A 15,287-nucleotide genomic window follows, 5' to 3' on the forward strand; every position below is an offset into this window, starting at 1 on the left:
TTGTTTTACTAAAAAAAAAAAAAAAAAAAAAAAAATTACTACTACTACAATATTGAATTTCCCTTTGGGATTAATAAAGTATTTTTCATTCATTCATTCATTCATTTTCATTCATTCATATTGACATGACAGCATCACAGTTGCTGCAGGTTTGTCGGCTGCATCCATGATGAGAATCTCCCGTTCCACCACATCCCAAAGCTGCTCTACTGGACTGAGATCTGGTGACTGTGGAGGCCGTTGGAGTCTAGTGGACTCACCATCATGTTCTAGAAAGCAGGTGGAGATGATCTGAGCTTTGTGACATGGTGTGTTATCTTGCAGGAAGTTGCCATCAGATGATGCTACATTGTGGTCATAAAGGGATGGACATGGTCAGCAACAACAGCAAAAAAATACACTGCCTCTAGCAGTAAATGACAGCACCTGTCTCCAACTGGACTCACAGCAGCCAGACTACCACTTAATTATGACATCCCCTCCTGTTTGATTTCTTGCTTGGAGGCCATTGGAGTCCAGAGAACTCATTGTCATGTTTAAGAAAGCAGGTGGAGATGATTTGAGCTTTGTGACATGGTGCATTATCTTGCTTGAAGTAGCCATTAAAGTATGGATCCAACCTGTAGGCTGCTGCTAGTGGTGGTGTAATGTTGTGGGGCACACTTTGGGCTATTGTTAAACCTCTTCATCATTAAAGCCCCCTGCACAGTGGGCAACACGAGATATCTGCAGTACAGAAGATCTTTGGAAGCAGCAATGCTAGCATGCTGCATAGACTCTACCAATCTTTGGCATCCAAACCAAACACAGTTAAAACCCCAAGATAGTATAATGTAAAAAAAAAAAAAAAAAAAAGCGAGAACAGCATTGTCCACTTCAGAGCTTCTGCTAAATTCTCCACATAAAACAAACCACTTCACTTCTTTCTGGATCTTTATGGTGTTTCTAAGGTGAATTTGGGGGCTATCCCTGGGTTCTCCTGACTCTGACCACTGACAGAGGTGTCCATCATCATCATCATCGGCTGATGGTTTCCTGAGATGTAACACCTCTATGAAACATCTAGAAACCTGCTCAGGTTCACTTTTTGTAGCACAGTTCATCATCAGATATTACTTTACTCATTCCTAGAGCTGGGCTGCTATCCTTTGGTTTTCACTGGAATTAATGTGGTTTTCTTTTAGGAGTAGATAACCATTTACATTTTCTACTGTCTTCCAGGTGAATTTACTCTGACACAGTAACACATATGTTGATTCTGACACAGCAATGTATCTCAATCCAATAGAGTAGGGATACCAAACTCTGGTCCTAAAGGTCCACTATCCTGCAGTTTCAATGTTTCCCTGTTGCAACACACCTGACTTAAGTTAATGGTCAATAGCAGACTTGTTTAATTTAAATCAGGTGCAATGTAGCAGGTAAACATCTAAATCATGCAGGACATTGGGCCTTGAGGACCAGGGTTGGGGATCACTGCGACAGAGCACATTGTGAGACGACTCAAGCACTTCATAACATTCCTGAAACAAACTAACATGTCAGCATTTTGAAGGTAGTTTCATAACCGCCTTGTATTTAAAAACACAGCTAAGTGTGAAATGTCTTTACAGATATATGCCTCTTACTGCCCATCTGCATTCCACCTCAGTCTGCTTGGCCTTAAACACTTACAGCCATTTCAGCTGGACTTATCCAAACAGTCTCTGATGATAAATCATGTCCTGTTAGGACCGCGACTTGGCCAAGAAAGCAGCCATGTTTCAAGGTCAGTTTAGAGGTTCAAATCCCAGCATAAAGCCGACATTACTTGGCTATAAAACATGGTGCATTAGTTGTGTCGTGGGGGTAATCTATTGAAGACTCAGCTGGAGTATGCTAAAAGCCTCAGGAACATAAAACAAGATGTGAAGTTAAACAGAAGGTGGTGGACAGAAAAGTGAAGTAGATCTGGAATGACATGGAAAGGTTGGTGATAATAGTTGGTACACATTTAAAACAAAAACACAAAAAAGTTTGCTGCGTTAGCTCAAAGATGCCCCAGTGAGTCAGTGGTATTTAGTTAAAATACTGCGTGTTTCATGTTGAATAACAAATTTAAAACTGCCAGTCAGGTTAAATTCCTGGAAATTTCTGTCCTCATCTGTTTAATTTCACATGGCCACGTCATATTTGAGCTGCTACACTCAACTGTTCCTGAAGTCTGAGCTGCTCCGCCCTGCAGTGAGTCCTCCGTCTGTTCTACAGTGTACGGCCGTAAAAGGGCAGGCAGGCAGATCCAGTTCCTTCATCTGTCCCCATCATCTTTGTAAGAAAACATTAAGTGAAAAGCAAGGCTGCCAGTGTCTATAGCTCTCCAACATACCACAGTCCTGGTGACATCTGCTTAGGTAGTTGTTGCTCTACCACCTCCACTTACTTAGTTACTGTGGAATTTCTCCTCTGCTCTGTGAGCAAGCTTCAAATGCTTTTATTTACAGTTCAGGACGATTTCCAATGGCCTGTCCATGACGCAGTCGTGTGTTTTAAAGTCATTACCCGACTTTTTGCATAGTGCATTCCCTGTCCTCATAGTCAGGCACCAGTACCAGAAATGTGTCCTGTGGAATAAGGAAAAATAAGAAAATAACAGAGAGACAGTGTGTTTGAGCCAAGCAGAGCTTAGCTCAAACCACAGCGCAATTCAGGTCATCCAGCCAAATCAAAGACAGAGCTACTGAAGACTCTCAAATGGGATTTGGTGGCAATTTTAAGTAAAATTAAGCAAAATTTATGACCATACCTTTAAAAAAAAACAAAAAAAACAAAAAAAAAAAAAACAGGAAAAAAGGTTTAAATGCTGTAAATGAAAGAATTAATGAATGAAAACCCTCTTATGAAGGCGTAGTGTGTGACTTATCTCTACACAGGCTTCAAATTTAAGTTGTTTGCTTCCAGAAACACTTCACAGGCTAAAATAAAAAGACAGCAACACGTAAAGACAAAAAATAGAGTAGAAACATGAACATAGGTAAGAAATAATAGAATAAAGTTACAATGAGGCTGGACTGGAGAAAAAAAAACAAAAAAAAATCATGAATGAGCCTTAACTTAACAAAGGAGGTAGACTGGGACGTTGTTTCTCCACCACTTAGAATAGCATCCTTCCAGCTGTCCCAGAGATTGACGACACTTATTCACTCTTAGGGCTGGAATACACTTGCTGTTACGTGTTTGGGTGTGTGTCATGGCTGCCATGTGTCCCATGTGTTCGTTTGGTATGTAGGCCACTTGCATTGATGTAAGGTAACATGTTGCATGCCCTTCTTGGACCTTGCCGCAACTATGGGCATCTTTATGATTTTTATTTCCTCCCCGTTGCACAGTGACAAACACTTGTGCCTTAACAGTTAACAACAGACTTTGGGGGTTGATTTGCCAAATTATTGCCCTGGAAATACAATGTGACCGGCAAATTGGCCTTTTCACTATTTCAGAGTCCAAGTGCTAGTGGTGACCTCCAGTATCAAGCATTTTGCCTGTATCGTGCAACAGCAAGTATATACAAAGACGGTGTGGAACGCTGACATGCATGTTTAAATACATCACAGCATATGTTTCAGACTTTAGTGTCTTTATAATTAATACATCCACCAGAGTAAGTTCAGAATTCCCTTCCTAGTTCTGTCAGTTTCAAACAATAGCAAACATGACGGCAATGGAGAAGATAATATACATTCTCAGAAAGAGACATACAAAGAGGTAGCATGATAGATGGTGGTGGTCTGTGTGGGAGTTATATACATCATGACTTCTTTGTTCCTTTAGCTTGGTATGTATGGCTCAACACTGCCCTAGATGGTTTCTGGTGGACTGCTTTGTTTGCTACGCTGAGTTATGCATCAGTAAGCTTTCTAAAAGCTGACCAAATTATGTCGTGAAGGACTCAGAAAAACAAAAGGATGAAAGGCTACATATTAGTCTTTAGTGTGTGTAGACCATAGGATAGGATAGGATCGGATAGGATAGGAAGAAATTCCTCAGCAGAGTGAGCAAGATGCAGGGAATACCATCATCCTGCACATAAACTGTTTGCCCTCCTGTCCACTGGTAGGTGAAGGACCACCAGGCTTAGGAACATTTTTTTCCCATCAGCAGTCTCCCTGATAAACTCTGCCCCCACATACATACTGTCACCCCTGTGACCCCCCTAACCTGTATTTAATTTACTAACCAAACTATCAGTTGCTATACATTGCCACCTCCACCATTTGTGGGTGATGTCGGTGATAATGTATGGTAAGTGACCCATGTGCCCCCCTGTTCCATATTCACACTAGTTTGCTCTTTCTCCATCCATCCATCCATCACAAATGTATTTATAAAGCACTTTCCAACAACTCTAGTTCAGCAAAGTGCTGGACAGAGATAAAAACAAGTGTGTCATCATTAATGGTCTCTAATCTATTTATCTATCTATACCATGATCTAATCAATGAGAACTTTCACAGACACCATGTGATGATAAGCATTCAAGGTCAAAAATTTCTAAGTCCTTTCAAACTGGATTTTTCATGGTAGATCCAAGATGGGACAAGAAGAACGACTACATTTCAGCCTCAGATGTCAACATTGAGGCTTACCGTGACTCACAAACTCTCATTCTATAAAGCTCAAAGTAATATTAAAGTCTGGCAAAAGCTTAAGAGACGGAAAGATGAGCTGATTGAAGTAGAAATAAAGGTTTGGAGATCCAAGGCTGGATAGAGTTTCTCTTTAAGTCTCTGGTTAATGTTCACTTCTCAGAAAATTTATATTCTGACCAGGTAAGCTGACCATCTTCCCCTCATTCCTGTTCTTATATCTAGTCACCAAAGCAGATCCAGTATCACGACCCATCCAGGTCTGCTCTGGTCTGTGCCAAGGTAGACTAGACCAGGTCATGGAGACTAGGAGAGGAAAGTATAAATAAACATGCAGGGTTGCAACTGCTGTGAGATTGATGTTTAATCAAAATCCAAGAGTAGAAAAGCTAGTTGCTTTCTGAGCTGCTGCCTTAGGTCAGCTTGTAGGATTTGGGCTTAAATTCTGACATGATGGCATCAGATCCTAAACAATGTGCTGTAAACAATAGTTCTCCATCAGTCTGTTGATGCAGGACCAAAAATGGATTGAAGGAGATGATACTGTATGACATACCAATCCTATAGGGGTGTTGACGAGTAGACAGTCCTTACAGAAACAGACCATTAACATACATTCAGTTCCACTCTTTTACCAAGTTAATATCAGTACTAACGATGCCGCTTATATAATGTTATATATTTAGCAGAAAGTGACATAAGATGTGAAATGTGATGCTGCAATGATTTTTTTTTTTGTAAATGAAAGTAACTGGGCTTTCTTTCTGTTGTTAAAGACCTTTCAGTCCCCTTACAAGACATATCCTGAACCACTTGACAAGTACTGGACACATCAAAGCGGCACCAAACCCTAAATGATACGGGTCCATCCTATGAATGTAGTTATGCTAACACTGTGCAAACAAGACTGATGGTTTTTAAAGAGAAAGAAGTTGTTAAACCTATCATACGTCTTATGGAATACATCAGATGAATTCCCTCATCATTCCATCATGTAGACTTGAGCCACATTCAGGTTATTGTATCATTCAGTCATACCCACAGCAGTAAGGGAGAAGCACAAAGTCAAGTGACATCGTCCAGGACATCAAGTGAGAATAATGATGCAGGATGTCCGAGGTTGCGTACTACAATCTGTCATGTTTATGTGTTTAGGTGAGGAGTAGTTGAGTTGAACATGCAAATGGCGAATAGGAGCAGTTTTACCATCTACTTTACCTGGATTCACGCTCTTCACTGCTGCACTGTCCACTCCTTGTGTCAGAGAAGAGGTTGTAGTACAGCTGAAAAGGAACACTCAGCTGTTTGTTCATGGTGTGAAAAGAACAGACAGCATTCACCTGAGGAACCTCTATTCATTATTTAGTTAATGATGAAATAAAACAGGAATTCCTCTGAAAATGATAATTAAGATCAAATTTGCCCACCACTGTTTGGATTTCTGCCATCTGAATGTGGAGCTGACTCATCAGACCAGGCAGCGCTTTTCCATCTTCTGTTGTCCAGGTTTGGTGAGTCTGTGTCAGGGCTGAACGATGTGTGCTCTCATTTGTGTATATCTCTGCTATAGATCTCGTGTTGTGTTTTATATATCAGATTTTGCGTGAAGTGTTTCTCTGTTTAAATGAGTAAATGTTAAAACAGGAGTCAGACCTTTTTCCATCTTTATTACTCTTTACAGGTTCAGTTTAGTCTTTCAACACTCTGCAGCTGCAGTCTTGGGGCTGATAAGGAAATGTTTAGCCAGTTTAACCAGACTGTTGAAATGATTTGGAATCCTCAACGGGCCACAAGGGCCTGTGTCAAATTCTTGTTGGAAAACTGGATTGTTTGTACAGCGGCTAAGTAAAGTGAAACGCTTAAAAGCATTGTGTTGTGTTGTGCTGAGTTGAGGCAGTAAAAAGTCTGTATGTGCTTTCGGATTTATAATATACGGTTTCTTTATCGAGTGTGTCAATAAGAAGGTGTGGATGGATGCTGTACATGTAGTCATGCATTTTACATTTGCCGCTTTGTGTTTGCTTTAAGATGTTTTTCTGTGGTCTTTGCTGTCAAATGGACCCTTTTCTCTTTCAAACCAAAAATACTGATGGATGCTATGTGTTCTTTCAGATCCATGAGCGGCTGCAGCACTATGAGGAGAGCAAACCCACCCCTGTGCTGGACAGTGCTGGAGCTCTGGCCCATGAAGTAAGTTTGTCAATGTGCAATGTAAAGAATTTAAGTCAACAGCCACCATGAGCTTATAGAACGTCTTCAGACATTTGGTATACATTGCAGAAGGTTCTGGAACTCTACAGGAGGAATGAGAGCCATTTTCATGGAGATGTTGTTTTGATGCTTGGGTCCAACATGACTGTTGAATACCTCTGAGTTATATAACAGTCTTGGAGGGAGGTGCTTAGTCAGTGCTAAGTAACTGTGGTTCTCTTTGAGCATCTTTATAGTTTTATTTCAGCTCCAGTGTTAAAATCTTGATGAACTGAGTTGATGTTTAGTCCCTAAATACACTCACTGAAAGCTAAATATGACATGGTTTCCCCACATTATCTTAAAACTAATCTATGCTAGCATATAAATAGATTAGCACCACTACGTAGCTTCATGCTAACATGAGGTTAGTGGCCTTACATGACATTAGTAGTTGTACTTGCAAGGGGACAAAATCTCTTCTAGAAATTGTGCAGCCACATGTCAATATTTGTAAAGGAAACTACTTTAGAATTTACTTCAAACTGGTGTAGTGATACTGGTGATTGTTGTAGGTCTGGGAAGACTTTTCAGACCTCCTACAGTGACCTGTCAATCACCTGTGATGCCTGTTCAAATCAGATTTCAGAGGTGGCCAGTGCCGCCACCCCCCTCCCCGCCGCTCTAACTCCGCCCCTGTTCAATCATCCATCAGTGAAACACGTCCATCCACAAGGTTTCCCCTCTATCACCACCTAACCTGGTGTTTTATGCTTGTTTTTTTTACCATTTGCCACAAAAGCAAGCATCCAGCTTAGCAGAAACAGACTGACCCTGTTCTTTACTCCTGATAGGATGAGAACTAAGAGGAGAACTGAAGATAAATGGCCATAAATGGTCGATAATTTCAGCACAAAGGGCACTCGCCAAGTACTCATACTCAGAGACAAACCCCACCGCAGCATTACTGTACTGCCTTTACATAAACGGTAACATTACCAACACGCCAACTGAGAATTATTTTCCTCTTCTGGTCTTTCAGCCTTCAACAAGCTGTGAAAGAAATAAAGTTTGATTTATTGACTAATTGTCCAGTATCGTGACATTTGGTTATGTATTTTTCATTCAGTCATTATTTATTAAAAGCCACATGTGCATATAGACTTGCAAGTGTCCTGTACATACACACTGACTACACACACCTATGTAAACCTAAGCCTGGCATGGTGAATGGAGAGCACTGTTATTGGTGTGTGGTTTTGTTTGAAATCCCTAGCTCTATTTCTTGTAATCAAAGTGAATTCACCCATTCCCTCTTTTATAAATAGCTTACAGCCATACATCTTCCTAATTAGTACTGAGTCTGGGGGGAAGACTTTAGTCAGAATGACTGAGGCTTCTTAGACAGAGAATATACGTTCTTGTAATTCTGCTTTGCATGTTTATGATGGATTTCTCAAATGCCATACACCAGTTTAATCAGCCTGAACAACGTTGGGAACATGGTGCAATGGGAAACAGTTTGGGGGGGGGGCTCTTTTTCATGATGCACCACTAAACTGGCAGCGGAGCAGCTGGGTTATTAAAGGTGACATGGTTGTATTGACACCTACTAGTCCGCTAGACTAGGCTCAGTTGGGGACTCGGTTCAGTTGGGGAGGATGAAACATTCTTCCGGGCCGGGTTTACATTCACGTTGCACTTCTCAAACACCTTTTAAATAATATATTCCACTCTCCACCAGAGGCGGAGCTGCACCATGAATTCCAGAAGAAAAGATGTTCATCTGTTGGTTAATGCAGAGCAACTTCAGTCTCTACTACATAACAGCTAAACCTGGAGCTGCATCAGATCCTAGCGGTCTTGAGTCGACATTTCCAGAGCCGCCTACCGTCCCACACGTGCATATGTTTTGGTGCTATGTGCTGAACCCACAATGCACTTTGTTTTATAGTCCACTTCCTGTATTTGATCCGCTTGAAATGGACAGAGACCTGCGTTTTTTAGGCGGCCCGAGTCTGCTTCCTTGATTCGAATCAGAAATCCTTTGCTCATTCACAAAACCCCAAACAATAACTCCAGCAATTCCAATTCCGAGGTTCGAATCAAAAAGGCTGGTGTGAATGCACCCTTATTTAGACAAAGCAAACTTTTGAATAATTTAACTCCCTCCTTGCAAGAAGCGCCGCTGCATCAAGCACTGTTGAATCAGAAGACGAGATAAACAGTAAACAAGTTGTAGTCCACTTGCAGTTAACCGAGACCCACGTTTTCAGGCGGATCAGGGTTGACTTTGATGTGCATTTCTCATGGCAGTGACATAAATTATAATTAGCCAGTCCACTGCAGTAATTCTTCTCTCAAACAGTGGAAAATATGGGAAAAATTGCATCACATACTGTAAAGCCATTCTAATTTAACAAAATGTAGTGATATATAGTTTTGCTCATTCCACCTAAGACTAGTTTTGAGCATAATATGCACATCTTCAGATATTAGTGCTAAGAAAAGGAGCTAAAGGAGTGCTAAAGGAGAAAAGAAATCAGCATCATGGATGTAGGGGCCTTAACCTTTTAATGTTTGTAGTATAAAATGGTAAGATAAAAATGTTTCTTTGCATTTTTCCTTTTTCTATATACAATAATAATATAGTAACAATAATGGAATAGTCAGAACTTCAAACAGTAATGGGATAACAAACACTTTTTGCTATCATATATCCAAGTGAAGTAGCAGAGATGACTCAGGCAGGTTTATTTCCACATATTTTTAATAAATGTCATTGTAGTCACTGAAAAATGTGCAGCTGAGCAGCAGCTAAAGGATTGAATGCCAACAACAATTTGCCAGATGTAATTTTTTCTGTTAAATACTACAAAAACAAACCAAATGCTTCTCCATATTCATTGTTTACATCATGCAATACCAAAAAGTTCTCTACGATTCCAGTTTGCCAGTGTGCTCACTAGTTGAATTCTCCAGTAGTAAACATTAAAGTATGAGGACAATTAAGCCAAATATATTCTCTATAAAAGGGTGCATTCACACCAGGATAGTCAGGGAGACTCAGTTCAGTTTAGCAGGGAATTACAAAAAGTTTCACACCTTCCATTGGTTTGGTTTTACAACCGAACCAAACGGCCTGGAGAACGTCACGCAGTTACATGAACTGAATCATGCAGTCATAAACAAAATAAAATTCCTGCTCTCTAGGGGTGATATTTCTGAAACAACCACTGACCAATACGATAACTAAGGGCCGGTTGTTTAAACGTAATCCGATCGGATTTCGGTTATTAGATAGGCTCAAATCTTGATCCTTGGCCCTTAATGCTACTGCCTAACCTCCTTCAGGTGTAAGCTGCTGTGGAGAAAAACGTCTCATAAATGACTGTAGAATAGAATTATATCTCCTCCTAACTGCTTGTTATCCCCGCCGTTAGCACCAGTAGAACACACCACTTACCAGATAGCACCAAGACAAGAATCCCACCAGATTCAAGAGTTCAGCAGTGTAAAGAATCACTTTTGTTTTTCTTTTCGAAGCCTTGGCTCTGTGTCCCCAGGTCATGGCACGGGTCCACAGTCTGCTCAAAAGACCCCCAACTATCAGCCTCCATCTTCCCTCCCCATTACATATTTTCCCTCTCATTCTCTTTGTCAAATTACAGACTTTCAAATTTATGCTTCCTGGTAAATGTTCTGCAAAGCGTCTCTCTGGGATTATCAGGTAACGGGATAAAGCCCAGAGATGGTGTATCAAAGCGTCTCGCAGCACACCGCAATCCTGAGTCTCCCGTCAACCCCGAGTGTTGCAGTGTGTTTCTAAAACAGATTGTTTTTCACTCATGTCACCGCTCCAAATGAGCGCTATTGAAGTGGTGGCTGAGGACTGAAGTGAAAAGGGAGAGATCTACAGTTAGATGAAATTCATTTCAGGCTTGGATTTCAGGTAATGGAGGCTTAATTTATAGGCTAACATAAAATGACACTTCAGTCCCGTCTGGCCCAGGCTGCACTGTCTAGATCACACAGCAGGTGACTGCCACTGCTCAAGTTAACCAGCATCACCAGTGCAGCCTGAAACATGATCAATACTGGGCTCTGGTAATGCGTGCTGCATTACAAACATATACAGAAGTGGTGGCTGAGGACTGAAGTGAAAGGGAGACATTCCAGTTGGTGACTGAACACATTTTTATCAATGTTCAGACACAATTATTGCGCAGGCTCCCTGTCCAAGCCTCATCAAAACTGAAATAGAAGCTCTCTTTCTTCATCATGCAATGTAAAATACCCCATTGCATCAATCAAACCAGGCCTTTCAGCCTCCCATACGGACCAGCTCTGCATGTTCCAGTCGATTTTAACCAGACTTTAATGCTCCTGTTGAAACCCAGACACACCACATCAACAGTCAGCTGGATTCCAGCCTCATGTCCCTGATCAGTGTCCATCATATGAACTCTGACTCTACTGGTGACGGACTTGTGTCCCTTTTCACGTTGAGTTGTAATGATCAGCTTCCCAACAATTTTATGGCTACTCTGTTGTTACTGGGAACGACCACTGGGTGCCACCAGTGAGCATAAGTCTGTAATCCACGTAAGTAGGCAGAGAGACAGGCTCTTTAGGTCTGCAAGGCTTTGGTTGGTCCAGAATGACACAGATTTAGACCTAGATTCTAATCAAAGCTCATCAGAATGTAATATAGTATGATATAAGAGAGAAAATCATCATACAGATTAATGAAGGTCATGCCTCACAGACTATTAATCATCTGTTAATTTCTCAAACCAGTTGGCATTGAAGCAAAAACAAAACAGAAACTATTTCCATTTTTCCATTTTTCCCTCATTTCCAGGTTTTTCTGCTACTATTTACCTGCTATCCTCACTAAACCAACTCCAGGTCAGCTACTTTTTGGCACCACAGTGCATCAGAAACGTCTTCTTGGCTTTGTTCCAGCCATAGAGGAGCTTTATTTTTCTTCTTTTCAGACACACACAGGCTGTTTCCGAATGTGCACCCAACTCCCTACATAGTGCCCTATAGGGGTCACGCCATTTTGTCGGAGTGTCTGAATGTCCAGAGAGAAAAAAGTAGGGCACTCAAAATTACCCCCCATGCATCTTAAAAAGTAGTGAGCATCGGTGGTCACTAGACGGGTCAATATAGACCACAATGCATTGCGGGCAGATACTCAACATGGCTCAAGGAGGCGAAAAAATTGAGCTGCGCAAATTTAACTACAAGCGAAAAAAAAAAAAAAAAAAAAAATACAACGTAAGGAATAAAAATAAAAATATTTACACACAACTTTGGATTGGATTTGGAATGACATCTTGACGTGGGTTGTGGTTGTCGTGGTGACGGTGGTAGTCACGTAGTTTGTGGCGAGGAAGAAATAGGCAGCTTTGTGTCCGAATCGTCAAGAGAATGACTGGACTATGTAGTGCAGCTCTATGTAGTGAACGAGGGGTTAGGGAGCAGGGTGGACATTCAGAAACAGACAAAGAACTTTCTGCTCACTGGTTGATCTTTGGCTGCTCCTGATTGGATGTTACCGTCAATCTAAGCTCTCTGATTGGTGGAGAGTTTGACAGGAAGTGGCTTCATCATCATGTCCAGGTCTAAATAGAGGTCTCTTAGCAACATAGTAGTGATAGTGATGTTTTTATGATGAAAATGTGATAAATAATGCTGTTACCATGGATCATTGTGGATTTACCAGATAGAGTCTCTGAATAAAACTACATTTAGTGGCTGGATTGTAAACCTCCTGGATGGAATAGAAATGTCTGGAAAACTTCCAGCAATCTAGCAGATGTTAAAGGGTTAAACTGATTAAGATAAGGATGATATATGTTAGATTACATCTCCGCATGTATTTTCCCTGCCTATCTGTCCCCTGCTCTCCTTAATTTTGAGTATTTTACAGTGAATTTAGGGAAAAAAAATCATAAAGCAAGCCCTTGTAAAACCCTAGAATGCTAAATGCTCAATGAGAAGGTTTCAGTGCATTATTGAGCAGTCACACAGTAAATTAGGACAAAGTGAATTTTATTCACCACATGACATAGAGAAGCCTGCTTGCATAGATCACAGGTTTGGCATAACGTTGAGCTATTTCAATACATTTTAATAAATGGTGTTCAATTGTAAGGTCAGCTTGATGTATTAGCAGCCATATATCAAAGACGTGAGCGCTCAGCTGTTCTGGGTCAACAGAGCCACAAACTGACGCGCTGGGATCAAACTTATCTAAACACCTTAGTGCGTGCCATGACATTGACAAATGAAGTATAGTCTCGGAGGAGAGCAGCATCATTTTCTGCCCTCTGTGTTTTCATCTTTAAAGGTCTGAGAATGGAAAATGAGATTCCAACAGGGAAGCATGAAGGCAGAAACATGTCTCATCCGTCCACTCCGAATTAAAGGACAGTGTGCTTTAATGTGATAATATGGGAGACTGGATGACAAAGATGGTCTTTCATCTCTTTCATCTCTTCTTCTTTCTAGATACTATCTTGTTTGATCTGATCCAACATATCAGTCTGATTTCTTTTAGTTTTTCTATTTCCCTTTCACTTGTTTTTCTGTGTAAATTGAACATAGTGAATTTCTGCAGGGGTTGAATGAGGTTCACTAAGTCCAACTCTGACCTCCGTTGCTATTTAATACCATGCTTTCATCCCCATGAGGGGGTTCAAAACAAATGGAAATAATGAAGACCCCCACATCCCCAAGCCAGAAGCCCATGTTCCCATTCCTGAATTAAGTGACAGAGCAACCCTCCTTAACTCCAACCTGACCTCCAGCCCCCTGATTTTACCTTTACACGACTCCTGCACCACAGGACTCTTTACCCAATAAATCTCTAATTGTTTCCAAACTTGATGATTATCTGACTGCATTTTATAAATCAGTCATTGTATTCAGAGGTTTGATTACCTTTTTCAGCTTTTCTCTTATAACACTACAATCACAGCTGTAGATCCAGTAAACACTTTTTTAAAGACCAGTCGAAATGCAGTTCATCTTTAAAGCCATACTGTACTCCAGTAGTGGATGATACTGCAACAAAAACACTCCTGTTACATAAGCAAGGGTCCAGGAAAAGTAGTCCAGTAAAATAGTTGCTCCACAGCCAGTCTTTTATCCATAAAAACCCATTTTAGGAAAAAATTGAAGGATTTTAAGGGGTAAAGCTAAACCCCAGGAAGACTATCAGCAGTGATGAGCTGTAGCTGATGGGAATTATATATCAACTTTACCCTCTAAAAACCAATAACGCCAAGGCATATACTTCTGATTCTTTATAAAACATATAAATATAAATGTATAACTATAATAATTGATTATAGATGGGGATATTCTGATTACAGCTTCCAGAAAACCTCATTGTGTGCAGGTCTTTTTGAGGACCAGCTAGCTGCTCCTTTCCACGCCCACACTGGTTCATGGAGGATTACATATACATCAGAGCACACATGGAGAAGTGTGACTTGGCCTGTTGAAGTGGAGTCAACCATGTCAGAGCTACCAGACATTCATCATTAATGTAGTCCAACTGAGTCCCACAGCTCAGAGATGCTCGCTCTGATCCCATTGTTTCTAAGTGTAGGTCACTGTTTTCCTTACTTCCTGACATATGCTTAGAAAAATGATCTGCCAAAGTCATAAATTTAATCAAATGAAGGTGGCAGCAAGTGGGAGCTATAGGCCCCATGACAAAGTGTGACCTTGCCTCCCACAACGATTTACTTATATTAGCACAATATCACTTTTCCTTTCGCTGCATGGGGCTACCTGAAAGGAAACCAAACGACCAGAGGAGGTTGCAACCTTACTTTTTAAGGGAATGATCTGAGATATTACACATTTCTGTACCAGGTATGGTCATTTAGAGTAAATCACGCCAATTATTTAGATGAACAGTATAAATTTACTGAAACAGACACTTTTCATTAGTTGTTGGCCATCAGAGTCTACTAAGAGCAACACTAACTGGCTTGGAGTTGAATTAAGTCGATTTGATGAAGTTTGGATGGTTGATCTGCTGGCTACTTTTGTCTAGTTAAAAATATTCTAATTGGAATATTTTTTATTTTCTGGCTCTGATGGAAAATCTAACAAACATAAATTGATGAACTTACATTATGTTGTGTAAAGCTCAGTCTTTAGTTTATTAATGTTCTGGTTTCTTGTGGTTTCTCCACAGTTTAGGACCATGGACACTATGAGGGGGAAATTATTATTTTGAATTTATTTAAAGGGACAATTACACAGTAACATAATTTACAAATGCGAAAATGTAAATGTGCTACAGAGTTAACCTAGCAGCTAATTTGCATCTGATTACACAGTGCAACAAAGTACGAACAGTAAAAGATGAAGTGCAAACCAGTAAATATTGTGTGAAGTGCAAGAGTTAAATGTGCATATTTCAAGTGCACGAGTGTAATGTTAGAA

The 15,287-nt window shown here is 40.5% G+C and overlaps 1 protein-coding gene across 3 annotated transcripts in view; it reads left to right on the forward strand.

The window, feature by feature from the left end:
- Positions 1 to 15,287, forward strand: part of mpp7a (membrane palmitoylated protein 7a) — a 168,733-nt gene that overhangs the window by 65,500 nt on the left and 87,946 nt on the right. For all 3 annotated transcript variants that reach the window (XR_006008187.1, XM_041967556.1, XM_041967557.1), the window contains exon 4: positions 6,735 to 6,812. Coding sequence is in view for 2 of the 3 variants with exons in the window: in XM_041967556.1 (XP_041823490.1) it covers positions 6,735 to 6,812 (78 nt within the window). In the remaining variant the exon portion in view is untranslated. The remainder of the gene's footprint in view (positions 1 to 6,734; positions 6,813 to 15,287) is intronic.

This window comes from Melanotaenia boesemani, chromosome 18 (assembly GCF_017639745.1).
Source record: "Melanotaenia boesemani isolate fMelBoe1 chromosome 18, fMelBoe1.pri, whole genome shotgun sequence".
Taxonomy (NCBI): Eukaryota; Metazoa; Chordata; class Actinopteri; order Atheriniformes; family Melanotaeniidae; genus Melanotaenia; species Melanotaenia boesemani.